Genomic DNA, 19,518 nt, shown 5'->3' with positions numbered 1-19,518 from the left:
TAAATTTAAGAGCAAAATTATGCTGTCTTAAAATGAATGCATTTTCCTAATGCAAACAGTTTTTAAAGATGACATTTAAAATGGGAATTTTATGCTGACAGTCTTTCTGGGGTTCTAAGTATTATGGGTTACAGTCTAACCTAGAGATTCATAGTTGAATATTTATTCCACAGTTAGAATACTGGCTTACTACTAAAACAATTCAATATCCATTTTAAGGAGACTTTAGAAGCTGGTCTATGAGCTGTGATATGGACATGATTTTTATATTCTGTGCATTCTTTTTAGAAGTTTCTGTAATAAATGAATTGTTCATAGCTAAGCCTGAAGAGGCAGGTAGTGGACAGCAACACATTCTCAAATATAGAAATCCCTCTGAGACTGAGAAAATAATCTGACAGAGAAGGCTTTTTTCTAAGATTGGATGGATAATAGCATCTCTGGGGAATAACCTATAGGAGGGATAAAGTTGAACTGAGTGACTAGAGACAACAGAATTTCTATCCTGAAATTTGTGGTAACAGCTTACTTATCCAGAGGATGATGATGATAACAGCAATTGCAGAAATAATAATAATAATAACAATAAAGAAATATTCCTGAACTTAAAACATTAGCTGTCTGAGGCAGAAATCCGAGGTGAGCTATTTAGCTATTGTACCCCAATTGCCTCACAAATATATGTTATGTATGTATATACAATATACCCACACATACAAAACATAAGATACACTATAAAAAGTATCTCATTTATCATATATTGTATCTTTATATTATGTATAATGTATGCATACAAATATATATGGAATTTGAAACAAATATTATATAAATTGACATCTCCTTTATCATATATGATAACTATATATATATAACTATATAAAGTTATCTTATGTGATGTTTATTATATATTTATGAAGTATTTGTATATATATGTACATATGTATATGTGTACATATATATGTATGTGTGGTTATGTGCCACATAGACACAAAGCAAATAAAAGTAATTTTAATAATGAAAGAAAAATAGCATCTAAGGGAACCAGAAAATGCCCTAGACAGGAAATGATTCTTCAGCTGATTTTTAGAAGTTAGAGATTGAAAGGAACATTTGTAAGAAGATCTTTTGTTGAAGTCATGGGAGACTTCTCCTGTACATGGTATTAGGAAATCTAGTTTTTATAGACTGTAGGCATATGAAGGGTAGTTATGTATAAAAGTAACCAGTTTGCCAAAGGTTTTAACTGATAAATAGAAAACCCAGGAATTTAAATTAGAGGCAATAAAGAATGGCTAGCAGTTTTTTGCAACAGAAAAAGAGAACATTTATTAAACACCACTGTGCTAGGGACTTTACCTATATCAACTCATTTGATTCTCTCGACTCTGCAGTGGAAATGATGTTGTTATCTCTATTTTACAACTAGGGAAAGTTTAGACTAACAAAGGTTAAATGATCTTCCCAGGGCGACATAGCTAAGACTTGTTTGAGGCTGGATTGAAACTCTCTATCCATTGTACTACCAGCTGCCTCTTATACAAAAAGAAAGAAATCTGATGAAATTGTGCTTTAGAAACACCATTTTGACAGTTTTGTGGGAGGGGAGAAGCTAGAGAGAAATTAGGAAGTTATTCCAGGATTCCAAACAGGTACATAAATCCCCAAGCTTATAAAGCAATCATAGAAAAGATAAGGGTTTGCCTATGATGCAAATGAAAATGGATTTTGGAATTTGTATGTAGATTTAGAGAAGAGAATTCAGTTGAAAATCATTGCAGTGCTGCACAGTGACACCACAGTGAAAGTAAACAAAGGATTCACAAAAAATTGCTGGAAAAACTGGAAAATAATGTCAGAAATTTGGCATAGACCTACATCTCACACCCCTACCAAAATAAGGTCAAAATGGGTACATCATTTGGGCATAAAAAATGATACCATAAGTAAATTAGGAGAGCCACAGATAATTTAACTATCAGATCTTTGGAGAAGGGAAGAATTTATGACCAAAGAAGAACTAGAGAGCATTATGAAAGGCAAAATAGATAACTCTGATTACATTGAATAGTTTCTACACAAACAAAACCAATGGAAACAAAATTAAAAGGAAAGTACAAAGCTGGAAAAAAGTTTTCAATCAGTGTTTCTGATAAAGATTTCATCTTTGAAATATAAAAAGAATTATGTCAATTTATGAGTACAAGTCATTCCCCAATTGATAAGTGGTCAAAGAATATGAAATTTTCAGATGATGAAATTAAAGCCATATATAATCATATTTAAAAAATGCTCTAAATCACTCGATTAGAGAAATGCAAATTAAAAAAACTCTGAGGTTCGACCTCACACCTTTGGCTAAGATGGGCTAAAATGACAGAAAAAGATAGTAATAAATGTTGAAGGGAACCTGGGAAAACTGGGACACTAATACATTGTTGGTGGAGTTGTGAATTGATCCAACCATTCTGAAGAGCAATCTGAAACTATACCCAAAGGACTATAAAATTGTGCATACTCTTTGACTCAGCAGTGTCACTAATGGGACTGTATCTCAAGGAAATCATAAAGGAGGAAAAAGGACCCATTTATACAAAAATGTTTGTAGCAGCTCTTTTTTGTGGTAACTGAGAACTGGAAAATGAGTAGATACTCATCAATTGGAGAATGGCTGAATAAACTGTGGTACGTGAAGATAATAGAATATTATTGTTCCATAAAAAATGACAGGCTAACTTTAGAAAGGCTTGGAAAGATTTACATAAACTAATGCTGAGTGAAACAAGGTGAACCAGTAATACATTGTAACAATAACAGCAAGAAAGTGAGATGATCAACTATGATCAGTGGTTCAGCGATCCAAGGCAATCCCAATAGACTTTGTGTAGAAAACACCATCTGTGTCTAGAGAGAGAGAATTAAGGAGACTGAATGTAAATCAACACATGCTGTGTTCACTTCTTTTTTCTGTTTGTTTTTTTCCTCCTCCCATGGTTTTTCCCTTTTGCTCTGATTTTTCTCTCTCAATTTGTTTCATAAAGAAATGTATATTAAAAAAGCTAAACAAAAAAACAAAAACAATCAAATAGGAGAAAAGTTTGCTATTTATTTTTCCTTCCTGTGGGGTACAAGCTTGTAATCACTGATATTAAATTGCAATCCATGCTTTCTCCTGGCCTGCATTTGGCAGCATTTGCTTTTGCCTCTTTTTGCCTCAGTTTTTGACAGCAATGATTTTGTTCAGAGACCATATGATATCCCAAGAGTCTTGACCTTAAGAATAAGCCAACTGTAGATTCACAAGTTTTAGATCTGGATACAACCTTGTTATTGTTCAGTCTTTTTTCTCTGGCCTGTCTGACTCTTTGGGACCCCATTTATGGAGGACAGAGAGAAGAATCAGAGGGAACATAGGAAGTTTTCACAATAGTCCAAGCAGATATATTCATTTTCTTGGCAAAGATACTGCCTTTTCCTTCTCCAGTTCATTTAACAGATGAGGAAACTGAGACAAAGTTAGGTGACTCACTATTACAGCCAAGACCACATTTGAAACCACTTCTTCCTGACTCCAGACCTAGTACCAAAGGGCCACTAAATCAAAACCCACAGTTTAGTCTAAATTGACTTGCCCGAGGGTCACATTTCTATCAAGTAATTGAGTCAGGATTTTGGTATGGGTTTTTCTCACCCAAAAGCCACAGCACCCTATAGCATCCAGTAGAGGAAAACCCCATGGAGACATATGGCAACTGTTTGTATGAACATGTTCTCTGGGATACCCATAAAGATGATTCCATGTGTGTCTTGCCCTAGGGAAGCTTGCACACAACCCCTGTAAATAAAGCTGAACCCATTTGCAGAAAGCCCACCCTGTGATAAGTATGTTTCTCGGTGTAGGCACTACAAATTGAATTGAAAATCAATTTTTGACTTCAGAGTTTGAGGCTACACACAAAATGAAGTGGATAACTAAGGCAATTATCTATGAATGCTTGGGGAAAGCAAAAACAACCTAAAACACTCAAGCTCAAAACCACTGGTTTTAAATCAATCCATTATCTTCACTTCCCATTTAAAATTGGCAAAAGGATCTTTCAGAAGATTCAGTTCCACTCAATTTAACAGTCATTGATTAGGATCTACTTGAGTCAAAACAAGAAAACATTGAAATGTCTTTTCCTGATGAGACAATAGTTAATTTAATCCATTCCCATTCCAATCCAGTTGACTCCAATCCAATGCATATTAAGTTCCAACTATTTATGAAGCATTGGGTGAGAAAAGAGACAAGATGAAAAATTATCCCCTTATAGAGTATAATTTATATTGAGGCTTCTTTATTATTTTTTTGGCATGACTACTCCTTCTAACTCAACTCTCAGACCCATTTATACCTCGAGTTGCTGAGACTGTAGTCAAAATTGTGATGAGTTTCTTTGATCTTGCTTGGGCTTGTTTTCCAAAGCCAGGCATACAATCCATTCCTGAACATATTCTCAACAGCATTTCATTTTCTCAGGGTCTGCAAAAGCTTATTTTCTTCCTCCAATACGTGTCATTGGAATAGAAGGGGAAATCGAAGAGTATGCTTTTGCTTAGTCTCATTCTTCATACATATATTCAAAATTAAAAGGAAGGTTTTTTTTTTTTTTTTGGCCTGTTCCTCTAACCTTGGCATCAGTGAAAAATTAGCATTGGGGGAGAGCATCATTTCTTGCTCTATTAAAGCAAACAGGATTTTCCAGGAAGAAATTTTCCTGGAAATGATATTGGCCAAGCATCCCTAAGCAAGTCACTTGCATCCAAACGAGACTGAGTTTGCTCATGTAAAATAGTAATAATTGTGCACAGGATGTCTTATAACACCACTGTGTGGAAATCACTTTACAAATATTTTAAATACTATCCTGATATATGAAGAAGAGGAAGAAAGAAATTAAGAAAAGGAAGGGGATATGAAAGTACATATGTAAAATTTAATGACTTTTTTGTATATGATTACAAATTGTTTTTCCAATATTTTATCAATCCATAATTCCAACAATTAACTGTTTTATCCTTTTGTCATATTTGAAAATATGCTGTGGTAGAAACTCAGAATTATTTTAATTTTAACTTTTTATTACTAGTTTTTTGAGGATTTTTTTTCCCAAATAGTGATGATAGTTTCTATCTCTTCATTAAAGAATACCTACTCACATCCTTTGGCTACATTTAACTTTTAAGGAATTCCCCTGTTTCTTATATATTTGTACCATTTCTTTAAGCAGACTTTTCTTAAAGATATTTGTTAAAATTTATTTTTTCTAATTCTAACTGAATTCATTCAGACAATTATGATGGGTTCAGAGAAATGTGGGAATTTTTATGAATAGATGCACAGTGAAATGACCAGAACCAAGAAAAAAAATATGCCTGACAGCCACCCTTAAAATGTGAAAGAAAATACGGTGGCAAAAAAACCAAACCTCCAAAAGCCAAATCAAAATTGTCAAAACTTCAAAAGATTGATGATGTCTACCTTTTGGCAGAAAGGCAATGAATTGAACATGGTTCAATGTAGTATGTATTTTCAGGGTCAGCTAGGTGGCTCAGTGAATAGAATACCAGACCTAGAAACAGAAGAGTTATATTACTCAGCTCAAATTAAGCCTCAGATACTTTATAACTATGACCCTGGACAAGTTACTTATCCCTATTTGCCTCAATTTCCTCAGCTGTAAAATGAGCTGGAAATGGCAAACTACTCCAGTGTCTTTGTCAAGAAAACTTAGATGGGTTCATGATGACTGATTTGACTGGAAAAAAAAGTGTATTTTCTTTTTTTTTTTTATTTTTATTTAATAGCCTTTTATTTACAGGTTATATGTATGGGTAACTTTACAGCATTGACAATTGCCAAACCTCTTGTTCCAATAAAAAAGTGTATTTTCAGACACGGTCAGTGCATTCATTAGAGTGCAACTCTATTCATCTAGAGTTGGAAGAGACTTTAGAGATGATATAACACAATTCCTTTGCTTTAATAGATGAAGAAACTGAGGGTCTGGGAAGCTAAGTGAATTGCCTAAGGTTACACAGGTGATCAGCATCCCAGCCAGAATTACAACATTGGCACTCAAAACCAGGCTCTTTCCACTAGAGTACATTGATTTGTTCAGTGTTACAAATGAGGGTTTCTATTTAGAGGAATTGGGTAAGTTAGTGAGTACTGATAGATGTTCTGAACTAGAGCACCAGTAAAGCATTCTAAAATACATATAACAAGAAAATGCAAAAGAAGACACAAAGTAATGTTTTTTATGGTCTTGTTAAAAGTTATATATTATGAACACACAAACATATGTATGTTTCTTCAAAATTGAAATTTCAAGGGATTACAGTTTCTTACACAATTCTTCTTCTTATTCTCTTGCATATATTCAAATGCTTGTTTTGTGATGGCTGGTTAAGTTCACTAAAACAAAAAATATTTTACATGGAAGAAGAAAAATGAGGAAGAGGGATAGAGAAGGAATAAGGAAGGAGGAGCAGAAAGAAAAAGTAGAGAAAGAGGAGATGAGGAAAAAGAATAAGTTAAGGAGGCAGGAAAGAAGAATAAGAATTAGGAAGGGAAAGGTACTGCACTCTATTTACAAAATATCTCATTTTGATTCAGGCTAGTTCTAATGGTTTTGTGATGGAGAAGAACCATCTAGACCCAGAGAGAGGATTGTGGGGACTGAGTGTGGATCAATCACAATGTAGTATTTTCACTTTTTGTTGTTGTTTACTTACATTTTGTGTTATTTCTCATTTTTTTTCCTTTTTGATCTGATTTTTCTTGTGCAACAAGATAATTGTGGAAATATATATATAGAAGAATTGCATATGTTTAACATATATTGCATTACTTGCTGTCTAGGGAAGGGAATGTGGGGAAGGGAGAAAAAAATTTGGAACACAAGGTTTTGCAAGGGTGAATGTTGAAAATAAAAAGCTTTAATAATAATAATAATAAACCTAGAACTCAAAAGTCTTAAAAACAAATGTAAAAAATTGTTTTGAATGCAACTGGAGGGAAATAGTAAATAAATAAATAAATTTAAAGGAAAAAACAAAAACAAAATAGCTTATTTGATGCCCACAACAACTTTGTATAGTATGTACCTGTTATATTCCCAAACGGAGGCAAATAGTTTGGGTTTTTGTTTTTTTCTTTAAAAAGGAACAAAACATTAAAAACTGTTGAGGGCAGGCCTCACAGAGGCTTAGTGTAAGGAGGAAAAAGGCAAAAAGGAAAACAGTTTATGATATAGAATCATATTCAGAAGAGAGAAGAAAGTGAGAAGACAGATACTGAGAAAGAAAAAGTTACAAGAGAATGAAGGGGGAGGCTGGGTAGTCAGGGGCAGGACAATTGGCTCTGTCACCTGTTTCATGTAGATTAACAGAAGCTACTTTTAAAAGCTGTGGAGTTTATCCAAATCTTAGCAGCTTGTGTATGCAATGGACTATCAAACGTGGGTTTTCCCAGCAGACTCTGGAAGACATGGGATATAGTCCTATCATACAGAGCTGGCCGCTTGCCCTTGAGGATTTCCAAACAGGGGTTTCTACATTTAGGCTACATTTGAACTCTGGTCTTCTTGATTCTAGGCCCGTCAATCACTTACCTATTTTACCACAGATGCAAAAAAAAAAAAAAAAAAAGAAAAAGAAAAAAAAAAAGAAAAGAAAAGAAAATGGAAAACAGTAAGAAAAGAAAAATAACAGAGGAGGAAGAAGTTGATTCATTTGAAATTTATAGTCTTAGTTGCCTGGGGCAAAAGAAATGAACTGACTTACATAAGATCATAGTTACTAAGTAGCAAAGGCAGGTCTAACTGATTCCAAGGCCAATTTGAAATAATGTCATTTTAAAGATGAATTAAGCTAAAGGAGAACTAAATTTTATTCTGAGCCTCCTTGTAAACTTGTCATTATATACGCCATATAGCTTCACTTTGCCATCTACTACCCGATGCTTATAACATCCCAATACTGACAGTTCTTCAAATTATTCCTCATTCAAGGAATCCTCCTTACTTCTCTTATCCTTACTGATCTCTCTCTTCTGATCTAAAATATTTACAGTCTGTCTCACATAATTAAGCACTTAATTATATTCTGTCTCTCATTGTTTGCTGCTGCTTTGTGTGTGTAAATCATGCATCCTTTACTAGGCTACATGCTTTTCAGCAGTGGTTACCACCTGATAGTTCTGTAATCCCCACAATGCTGCAGAATTCTTGAGTATACAAGGTTTTTCTCTTTTTAAAAAGAGCCAAATTGTCTATCTGTATGGGGCTTTTTGGAATTTTCTAAGTGTAATCCTTCCTATTATGTCTTTTATTCACCAAAATGATCCAATGTGTTAGGCAGAATAGCTATTATTATTATTATTATTACCTCAGGTTTTCAAATGCCCTAGTGGAAAGAAACTCATCTAGAAGTCAGGGACCCAGCCTTTATTCCATGCTCTTTAGCTAAAGAAATCCCAGCATGACATTGGATATAACAATTAAAATAATCCCTAAACCACAGTTTGCTCATCTTTACAATGAAGGGATTGAATTAGATGATTGAGTTCAAATCAAGACTTACTGTGTATATGATGACAAAGTCCCATAGTGAGTTAATGAGGAGGATCAGAGTAAAACTGGACTCTCCCTTGCCTTAATCCATTTCTAAACCTCTTTATTAAAATACTTACTTGTTAATTGACTGACTAGTCCTTAAAGACCTTTAAATCTGTGATCTTAACAGGTGTTGTTAATTTTCCCAAAAGGCATTTAGAGGAAATATATCAGTGTCAATAGACAATCACAACTTTATGAAACTAGGTGAAAAACTAGATTTACTACAAGAGAAATGAACATGAATGTGGAACCCAAAGCCATAGCAAAAAGCTCACCATCCACACAGAAGTTTGCATATTTATGACAGTAAGCCAAAGAAGAAGAAATACTAGTCTCTTTACCAAAAGGAGCTTGGTTTTGGAGGGGAAAGGAGCAATAAAGATAGGATAAGGACAAAACCTTACTCAAAGAGCAACTATGAGACTAGTGCACTACTGCACAAGCCTAGTGCACACTGTCTGGCACATGTTTTGACTCCCAAGATCACAAGGGGAGCCCAGTTCTGGATGCAAAGAACAAATTACTTCATTTGGTTGGGGGGTAAGGGGACATTTTTGAAAAATCAAGACTTCCTGCATGTTCTGAGTCCATTATTTTGGAACATGGAAACTCAAAAAGACAAGTTCACCCATAATAGTCCTTAACAGATGATGGGCAATGTATGTAGGTGTAGATTTGATAACATCTTTGCATTTCTTCTTTTGTTATTCTTTTTTATTAATTAAAGCTTTTTATTTTCAAAATATATGCATAGTTTTCAACATTCATCCTTGTAAAATTTTGTTTTCCATTTTTTTTCTCACTTCCCCCATTCCCTCCCATAGATGGCAAGTAATCCAATATGTTAATTCTTCTATACTTATTTCCACAATTATGCTGCACAAGAAAAATCAGGTCAAAAAGGAAGTAAAAATGAGAATGAAAACAAAATGCAAGCAAATAACAATAAAGTGAAAATACTATGTTGTGGTTCATACTCTTTTCCCACAGCCCTCTCTCTGGGTGTAGATGGCTCCCTCCATCACAAGACCATTGGAACTGGCCTGAATCATCTCATTATTGAGGAGAGCCATGTCCATCAGAATTGATCATCATATAGTCTTGTTGCCGTGTATGATGATCTCCTTGTTCTGCTCATTTCACTCAGCATCAGTTCTCTTTCATTACTCTTGACGACACTTCCATTACATCCTTCCCGGGCTGCCAGAAAGGGACACTCAGCAGCAGCAGAGAGTGGCTTGTAATTTGCTGCTTGCTATGTATGGCTGTTGTTGCAGCCGCATTCAGGGTTGACTGCATTGAAGGACAAGGGAGGACAGATCCTAATGAGATGGGATTGCAAGGGAACCGTATAGGATCAACAGGTGAAAACAGCATCAAGGAAGCCTCTTGACTGGCAGATACTATGAAGTTTCATTAATTGGAATGATCCATTTCAGTAAGTTGACCAGTTAATGTTTTTTAAGCATCTACTTACGGCAGGCACTGTACTAAGCATGACAAATACAAAGAAATGAATGTAATATCCATATAATATCCAAAAAAAGTAAAATAATTAAGAGAGGGCATTGATTGCATAATAAGTCACAATGCTTTCCAAATGTCAGTCTCCTTCCCCTAATCAATTTACCACCTGAAAGTGGGAAGAAGATAACAGGAGATAAGAAGGTAAAATAATCTCTTTTCACTTTGCTATACAACTTTTTTATTCATTTACTGTGTGTTTTTTGATGGCTTACAACCTATCATCTGAATTTAAGGAATGAGATGGACTAATAAGAACTAAGGCTTTTTTTTCTGAAAATAGAGTGAGGGATGAAAAGCAAGTTGTAATTTCTAGAGTTTTTATTTCAGAGTAATATTCCATATTCTTTTTTTTTTTTTTCACATTCCTAGGCCAATTGTGAATTTGGGAGGCAGTAGGACTATTCTACAAGCTCTGCAAGCTTATAGCATTGGCAAGGAGAATAGCCTAAGAGCCTTTAGGAGAATATGACCTCTGGAGAATATGACCACATGGGCACTGAACATACTTTTTTGAAGCAATCTGGCTGTGGCTAGAGGGTAGTATCATTTGGGATAAAATTATCCTCATCCATTAACAAACCTTCCCGTTTAGATAAAAACCCTCCATTTTAACAAATAATTAGGGAGTCAAGCAAAAAAGTGTCATCATGATAGAATGGAAAGAGCAACCTCTCTGGAGTAAAGAACTTGAGTGCTAATCTTGTCTCTGATATGTACTCCCCGGATGACCTCTGTCAACCTAATCTACTCAGGCTAAAGTTCTTGTATAAAAGAAGGGGGATAGAATAGAAAGCCAGTTAGGATAAAGCTTCTTAAATTGTGTCACAACATAACAATGTGGGGGTTATAAAAATTTCTTGGACAAAGAGGAAAAAGTTAAAGAATCTCTGACTTAGGACACTTACCCATGACTGTCACAGAAATGTAAAAATGCATAAATCTCATTGTTAAACATTTCATTTATATCATTATTCATAGCAATTATTCAAAGATTTACCAATTATCCTGAAGATGGATCATGGTTAACATGGTAGTAAACATTTATTTTAATTGCTAATTTTGTACTTCCCTTCCTGATAGGATGATACCATCAGTCTGATTTCAGGGACAAAGGAAGAAAGGGATTGAGTCTTTTTCAATCTTCAGGGTTTATCCTTTATTAATCAGAATACTAAAGCCATAATCCAATGCAATTGGCTTTTTTTTTTGTTTATTATATTCCTTTTTAAAATGAAAAAAAATCTAAACCATCAAAATATAATCTTGTTTTTGGAGAGCTTTATGCTTCATAAAAGAGCTTTTATTGATAGTATAAACAATTTATCTTCAGAACAATTCTGAGAGGGAAGTAGAAAAGTATTGTTATCTCCTTCTTAGAAAAATGGAGAAACTAAAGACACAATGAAAGAAAATAGATTGACTTGGTTAAAGTCACACAGAAAATTGTTGCCAGTGCCTAGGAAGGTACTTGTTAGTCTGTCTTATATTTATTTATTTTTACTAAATTTGTATTATATTTCAAGGATCGTGTTGGGCTCCCTCCTGAAATCCTAGCCTTAAACCTCTTCTATTGTTGTTCAGTCATGTCTGAATTTTTGTGACCCCATTTGGGTTTTTCTTGGTAGATACTCTCCAGCTCATTTTACAGATGAAAAACTGAAGCAGACAGGGTTAAATGACTTGCTCAGAGCCATAAAACTAGTACACAGCTAGTTAAGTGGCTGAGGCCAGATTTGAATTCAGGAAGATGAGACTTCCTGACTTCAGGCTCAGCACTCTACACATTGCACCACCTAGTTGCCCTAAGCCTTCCCAAATTTCTCCACTTACAGCTAAAAATCTAGAGATTACACGTGATCACAAAATACTTATGTTCAGCATCACATCCTAAGACATTTAGGCCTGATGCTACAATGTTTTTGAATTAGCCCTTGCTTGATCTGAACATTCCATTACTTTGTCCATGGTGACAGCCAGTGTTCGACAGAGGCGAGACTGGAACCCAAAACTCTCCTTACTAATTCAGACTTGATATGGTAGTTGCCTGACGTGTTGGGCGTAGACTCTGGAATACTTGGGCTCAGTATGTCATTCTGATAGTAGCTCAATAAAATCTCCATTTGCTTTAATTAATCAATTTCCTAAGTTACATGTAGAATATAACCTATCTTAATGATGGAGTATTTTCCTATATAGACAAAATCCTAGCTCCCTTGAGTACTGTCTTAACTAGATCCTTCTTCCTCTTCCACACCCCCAATCATTCCATAAATTTAAGAAATGCTTATAACATATAACAAATGAATCAAAAAACAAAGAACTCTGATATAAATATAACCATAAGAGGCAGCATGGTATATAGCTGGAGAGAGCAGACTTTATCCCTTTACTGCTCAATGTTGAAAGGATTCATCCCTTCATCATGTTTTCCTCTCGAAGGAGGGGAAGAAAAGCCCAAGGATTAAAGGATGCTGTTGACATTATTGTTGCTGGTTTGGCTATTTCAAACTCCTTGAAATTGGTCTATGCTACTACAAGTTGTTTTCATGTGACATGAAATAAATGGCAACCATGTTTTTCATCAAACTAAATTTTTAAAAGTAGTTTAGGGTCCATGATAAACCATGACTTGTTTGCACAGTCGGCGCAGTGAAAAGATGGTAGTAGTAATAATATTGTATCACACCTGCCTGTGAATCTCCAAGACAAATGCCAGAGAGACAACCTTTTGTTTTCTATTCACCTTCCTTATTTTCATTCCAAATTCGATGACAACTCATTCAGAGTGTCTAAAGTTTGCAAAAGCTTTCCTTGCAATAACCCTATTATTTACATTATAAAAGTATTCTTCTCATCCTATAGATAAAACAGTATGGTGCTAAGAGTTCAGAGCATGCAGCCTGGAAAACCTGGGTTCAAATTGTTGATTCTAAAAATAGTCAGGGTAACCTGGGCATCTTAAAGATTTGATGTTAAGTTGTTAGGCAGCTAACTCTTTAGGACCACAGGTTTACAGATTAAGAGCCAAGGAGAATCTAGAGATCCCCTACTCCAATTGCGTCATCTTACAGAGCAAAAAAATGAAGCTCCCTAAAGATTTATTGAGTTTTCCAATGTCCACAAATGGTCATTTGCATTTGTATTCACACACAGTTCCTCTGACCTGCTCTAGATTAAGCATTCTTTCCACTCCACCATGGCTAACTCAGATGGAATATAGTGCAATTATCATTATCCATGTTTTACCCGAGGCTTTAAAATGTGACCTAATTTGCTTACTTACTCCTAGCTAATAAGAATCTGAAAATTTGAATTCAGTTTTCTGATCCAGGGATCCATCCATTCATAATAACAAGCCGCCTACATCACAGGCTTATAGATTTAGAACTGAAAGGACTGTCAGAGACCATCTAATACAACTCTCTCCTTTTATAGTGGAGGAAAAAAAATTCAGGAAAGTTAAGTGACTTGCCCAAGTTCACATAGATAGAAGGCTTCAGAGATATAATTTGAAGTTCCATCTGGCCCAGGCCAGTGCTTTCTCCACAGTATTACTCCAACTCTCATAAGTGATTATGCTGTTAACAATTTCATTAATCATGATAGCAAATTAAGCCACCTAGTCTGACATGATCAGGGTAAAGAGAAAAAATCCTTGGAGGAAAGGTGCTTACCAATACAGGATTCTCCGGAAAGTGAATAGGTTCCATTGTCATGGAAACCGCTTCTGCACTCACAGTGGTACCACCCTGGCAGGTTAACACAGCGAGAATGGTTGTGGCACTCAATGATTCCCTCTGTACATTCATCAATATCTGCCTCAGAGAAAAAAACAAACCAGCCAGGGAATTAATTTCCTTTGACACTAACATTTCAACTGATGCTTTAAAAAATCCTTAAATCATATTATCAATTAAAATGACTAAGGTGGAAGACATAAGTACTATAGATTCCCCTTTATATAGAATCCAAATAAATGGCAGAAAATTATTTTCTATATTTCTATACAAGACACTTAATGTTCATAAGGCCTAGTTCAGATATGTTAAAAAAGCCTTTTTTGGGAGCCTTGCTGCTCTCAACACTCCCAGAAATGCTTTCCTTCTTATGTGATTTAATTCATATTTTGCTTTTATAATCTAACCTGGAAAGTTTAATGCTGTGATTTTAGTTTGGTTTGGCTTGTTTTTCCTCAGAGTTAATCATGAAAAGTAGATAGGAGCTGGTCTGAAAGTCAAGAATATCTAGGTTCAATCTGTGCTTCTTGACATATATTTACTCTGTGCTCCTGGACAATATACTTAACCTTTTGCTCCAGTGACATCCAAAGGTCATACACTTCATTTCCCATCATTTTATGGTTGGAGAAACAAAGGATCAGGCAGGTTATGACTATATAACATTGGTCTGTATTGGTTGCCTCAGAGAGAGTTTTCTTATATTCCATATGTGAATAATTTTACAGATACAGCTGTTATGCTTCTTTAAAAAAAAATGTGTATATATTTTATTTCCCCCACTGGATCTTAACCACATTGATGAATAGATATTACGTTTTATTATGTCTGAGCACAGTATTCTGTACATAATAGGCATGTAAAATATGAATGAGTTAATGACAATAATAATGAGAAATCTATAAGACCCGTAAGTGATTTATGAATCATAAATTATTACTTATATTAGAAGTACTTTTAGAGTAAGAATATATGTGGGATTTCATTGGTAAAGAAGGCCCCTTTAACCAATATAGATAAATGGCTCAATACACAACTTCTAGTCATAGAGAGCTCCTCAGAATTTAATTTATCTCATATAAAATTACACACTTAATTTGTGTCCAGATGGGATTTGAATTTAGGTCTTACCCTCTTTAATCTACATCATGCAGCTTCTAATTTATGTAATAGTAATTGCTAGCTTTCATAAAATGATTTAAGGTTAGTCAAGGACTTTATTTGTATTATCTCATCTCATTTTAACAACCACCCTATGATCTGAGTGCTATTATCAGCTTCATTTTACAGATTAGCAAACTGATGTAAACTGGATTATACAGCTAGTAAATTGTAAAACTGCATTTGAACTCAGGGTCTTCCTGACCCCAGATCCAGCATTCTGTTCAAATTTATGCTAACATATATCCTAATTTATAAATACCGTAATCCATGAATGGATTAATCCAAAGAGTTTTATATCTAGAGAGCTTTATTCCTTAAAAATTCTAAGAGCAAGCACAGAATATACATGTACATGAGTTTCAATCCAGGAGTTTCCATTTGATTAAGAGAAGCAGTTCTCTGATTATCTATATACACACATGAATATGTACATGCATGAATATAATATGTTTAGATGCGTATATCTATAGAAATGTAATTTTATTTTATTTATGCAAAATTATTTGTATCAATTACATAAACATAATATATATATACCAACATCTGTGTATCTGCCTATATTGTCAAAGTTGTAGACAGAACAGAAAAGTCATTCTTCTGCTTCCAAATAGAATTGGATTCAAATTCTCTCAAGAATATAAGAGATCTAGATTGCTTGCCGTCTTGGGGAGGGGGAGATTAAAGAAGGGAGAAAAAATTTGGGACTTAAAATCTTTCCAAAACGAATGTTGATAACTATCTTTACATGTAATTCGAAAGATAAAATACTAAGGAAAAAATGAAAAAAAAAATAAAAGAAGATATTTGTTCTTGAAAATTCCTAAAGAAGAAACTCTCAGATCTTCACTTAGTAAAACAGTGCTAAGAATCAGTTATCCATTAAAAATCTAAATAGACACAATTGGAAGCCACAAGTGGCAGGAATACCTTACTGAAATTGTCAACAGACGTGTGTCCCTTGATCTACTTCAGTCCCCCAACCATATCTATGTGGGCATATCATGTATTTTCTTTAAATGGCTTTTCCCTTATCTTATTATTCCTAAATAACTGGGTTGCATTATGTTTTGTTAAGATTCTTTCTAACTCTAAGAATATCTACTCTGATCTGGCAACATCTAGACCTTATAAGCACCTTTCAAGCTCCAACATTCAATGTTCTGTAGTTTAACATTTCATTTCTCAGATCTGACATTTTAACATTTTGTCATTTGGAAGGTAACAACTACTTGATAGAAATTTGCTTGGAGTTGGGGAGCAAGAATGAGCACCTCCTTTATTTCTGTTCCTAAATAAGCTGGATAATAGAAGAGGTTGACTAATTTCTTATGTGACATAAGGCAACAAAAGAGTTAAATCCATTGTGAATAAAAAGAAAAAAAAAACAAGCCATTTTAATATTTTCCATATCTACATGTTCATTGGGGAAAAAAATAAGAGGGCAAAGAGGAGCACCTTTGCTTCTGTATGAATGAGAAAAGCAGTTTAGCCTTATGCTCCCTATATTTGGCATTTTTGAATAGGAGCTTTTAAACTTCTTGAGCATCCCACTCAGCATCTAGAACGACCTTGGCTAATTCCTCCTTGCCACTTGACTGTTGTCTGGCTCTCCAGGCTCATGCTTTATTTGTGAGTACAATAATTAAAAGTCGGCAAATTAATTTTATGGGTAATCATGTTGTGATTAAAAAGGTGCTATATTTTTCATGATATTAATTAAAAAGTGATTGCTACTTCTGTTAGCCCTATGGGCCCGAAAAAGCAACAAGCGACATCAAAACAGGGAAACACCAGCAGTGCAGAGCAGTACTCTGGGATCATTTCAAAATGATAACCAAGTACCTTTCCCTCAGCTAGGATGAGTTGCTTTTGTCCTTTGGGATTCATCCAAAGCCATTAGCAGTTTTATAGGAAAGGCAAGGAGAAAGAAAGAAGAGTGGAAGGAACAGTGATTGAAGCTGGTTCAAATCCAGTATCTAATTACAACTAGCTATGTGATCCTGGACAGATCACTCACTCTGGGTTTCATGTTTCTCATCTTTGAAATGGGGGATTGCCTTGAATGGTTTCTAAGACCCCTTCTGACTCTACAACTCTCATCCCATGACTGATTATGCTAGCTGCCTCTGCATGAGGATGCCCTGAAGTTGAGCTTCCTAAAACAGACTCTACCCTAAATTATATTGACTAACCTAATGTTAGAGGTAGAAGAGGAACCTTAGAATATGGATAGTTAGAACACTGAACATAAGATACTAGAGCTGATAAAGGCCTTAAAATAATGGAATATTTGAGCCAGAAAAAAAATAAACAGACCAAAGAATAGTAGAAGTAGGAGTAAACTTAGAGTTCTAATCTGAGCTGTGGCCCAAAAAAGAGGAAGTAAATGGCCCAGATTCCCACCATTTGTTGTCCATTCAGAACTGGAAACTCGGACCCCCAGTTTTCCCCTTAGTGTTCATTCTTCCCAGGTTACTCTTTCTGGTGATAAATCCCAAAATTTCCCTTTAGAAAAAGAATTCTCTCTCCTTTTCCCCTTCAGTTATATCCTTTGTACTGTCTTTTTAACTTCAGTTTAAATAAAGCAAGTCAACAATCCCAAACCTAGAAACAGAAACCCAAGTTTGCACTCTGTTTAAGTTGAACAATTAGTCTCAATGGATAGATAAGATCGGGATTTATTTCAATCTTTATTTATTATTTGCCTCCCAAAGCACACTCAATGGTTATTGCTTTTAGCATTACTTCCCCCATCATGCCTTCTTTTCCTCAGAGTTTTTAAAAGAAGTCAATTTCCACATCAAAACGACACACTAATTGTAGCTGCCTTCACAAGACCATTTCAACCTGCTGCTCATGCTCTTCCATTCATTAAAGCAAATGCAATTTGTAACTGATTTTTTTCCCCTCACATGTCGTGTCTGATGGAACAAACTTAATCTGCTTTTGAAAGTGTGTTTGCTACTCTAAGCTAGTTTGATTGGGGAAGGGGGAGGCCCCTCAGGGATGATCCTGTAACTTCTTTTTGTTTCTCAGAAACCTTGACATGATCCCCAGTGTCTATGCTATAAAATCCAGACTTCTAAACTCAGCATTCACGTTGGTGAGAGGACCTGATTTTGGGGTTCTTTACATTCTGCAGTGTTCTTTTCTTGCTCTACTACCATTCTTGCAATCTATTCTCCAGCCAACTCAAGTTACTCATTCTTTCCTTGACAAGACCATTGTTTTTCTATCACTCATGCTCCATTTCCTCCTAGAATGCTTCTTTCCCATATTTTTTCTATATGAAAATCATATTCTCCCTTTACTCTGGATCCCATGCTAATTTTTTTTTTCAGTGAAACCATTATGGAAACAGCATCCTAGACTTGATGGTCTATTTTGTTCCTACACCTAGATATTACTAAGAAATATTTTTGCTACACTGAAGGACTTTGAGAAATTGTCTTTCCCCTGGGAAATTTTGTTATCTTTATACAGAACATTGGATAGCATGAATTCAAATTCCTGTGACCAAATTTCATTAATGTTACAGAAGAGTAAGTTCGTTGAAACATTTAGGACAAAAGTATCTTCATTTGTCTTCTAACTTGGTATTATATTCTCAACTGTCTTTTAGCTTTCTTAAATTGGTATAGACGATTATAAAATAGCTTCACCCAGCTCAAAAGCAATCCCTGAAACTACACACTTCTCAATGACGGGGACCTTTTCTTTTTTTTCTATTCACAAAATGCCCCCTCTTCCCTCTTGAACGTAGTAGGTATCAATACATAGATAACTATTGCAATGGCCAATTCAATGTTGATTTGAATTACATCTAAAAATTTACTTCTTTCACCTGATCTCCATCCACATTAAATTTTACCTACCTTTTAACTTTACAAAAATCAATAGACTTTACAAAGTGTTCTTCAAGCTGAATTCTTTTCAGAGAAACCCATGGAGAAGAAACATAACGAGCTGACAGGCTTGTTTTCAAATAGCTCCTATTGTTTGGTAGTACACTTCAAGTTTTTCATTCAATGATGTTTTTAAAAGACGAGTCAAGAGGCTTTAGTTGGAGGAAAAATGGGAAAATTGTACAATCAACTCTTTCAAAGAACATGAGAACTGGAAGGGAAATTAGTGAGCTTCTGTTCTGGACTCCTTATTTAACTAAGAAAAACCCCTATAGATTAGAAAGGAGGCAATCATAAGTAGGACTTGATTCTCTTCACTGTTAATACAGTGTATTCCCCCTCTTACATTATAGTTTTCAGTGAAACTACTTTACTCACATCAAGAACATGTGCTGGGAAGGCCCTTTACCCATACAGATGAGAAATTGCCTATAATTTAAAATCTTAGTCACTTGAGATTCATATAGGTTAGGGGACATGCTCAAAAATCACACAGCTAGTAAGTGTCAGAGACAAGATTTGAAC

General features: G+C 34.9%; 1 protein-coding gene and 1 long non-coding RNA gene across 3 annotated transcripts in view; one reads left to right on the top strand and one right to left on the bottom strand.

The window, feature by feature from the left end:
* Positions 1-19,518, bottom strand: part of NELL1 (neural EGFL like 1) — an 842,535-nt gene that overhangs the window by 37,459 nt on the left and 785,558 nt on the right. The window contains exon 16 of one of the 2 annotated variants that reach the window (XM_031941958.1): positions 13,862-14,002. The exons of the other annotated variant lie outside the window; for it this stretch is intronic. Within the exon in view, the coding sequence (XP_031797818.1) occupies positions 13,862-14,002 (141 nt within the window). The remainder of the gene's footprint in view (positions 1-13,861; positions 14,003-19,518) is intronic. 2 annotated transcript variants of the gene reach the window in all.
* The window catches only part of LOC116419810, a 197,116-nt gene that overhangs the window by 54,996 nt on the left and 122,602 nt on the right, over positions 1-19,518 (top strand). The window lies entirely within an intron of this gene.

This window comes from Sarcophilus harrisii, chromosome 6 (genome assembly GCF_902635505.1).
Source record: "Sarcophilus harrisii chromosome 6, mSarHar1.11, whole genome shotgun sequence".
Classification (NCBI taxonomy): Eukaryota; Metazoa; Chordata; class Mammalia; order Dasyuromorphia; family Dasyuridae; genus Sarcophilus; species Sarcophilus harrisii.
Note: the sequence above shows the minus strand (reverse complement) of the source record. Positions and strands in the feature narration are given on the sequence as shown.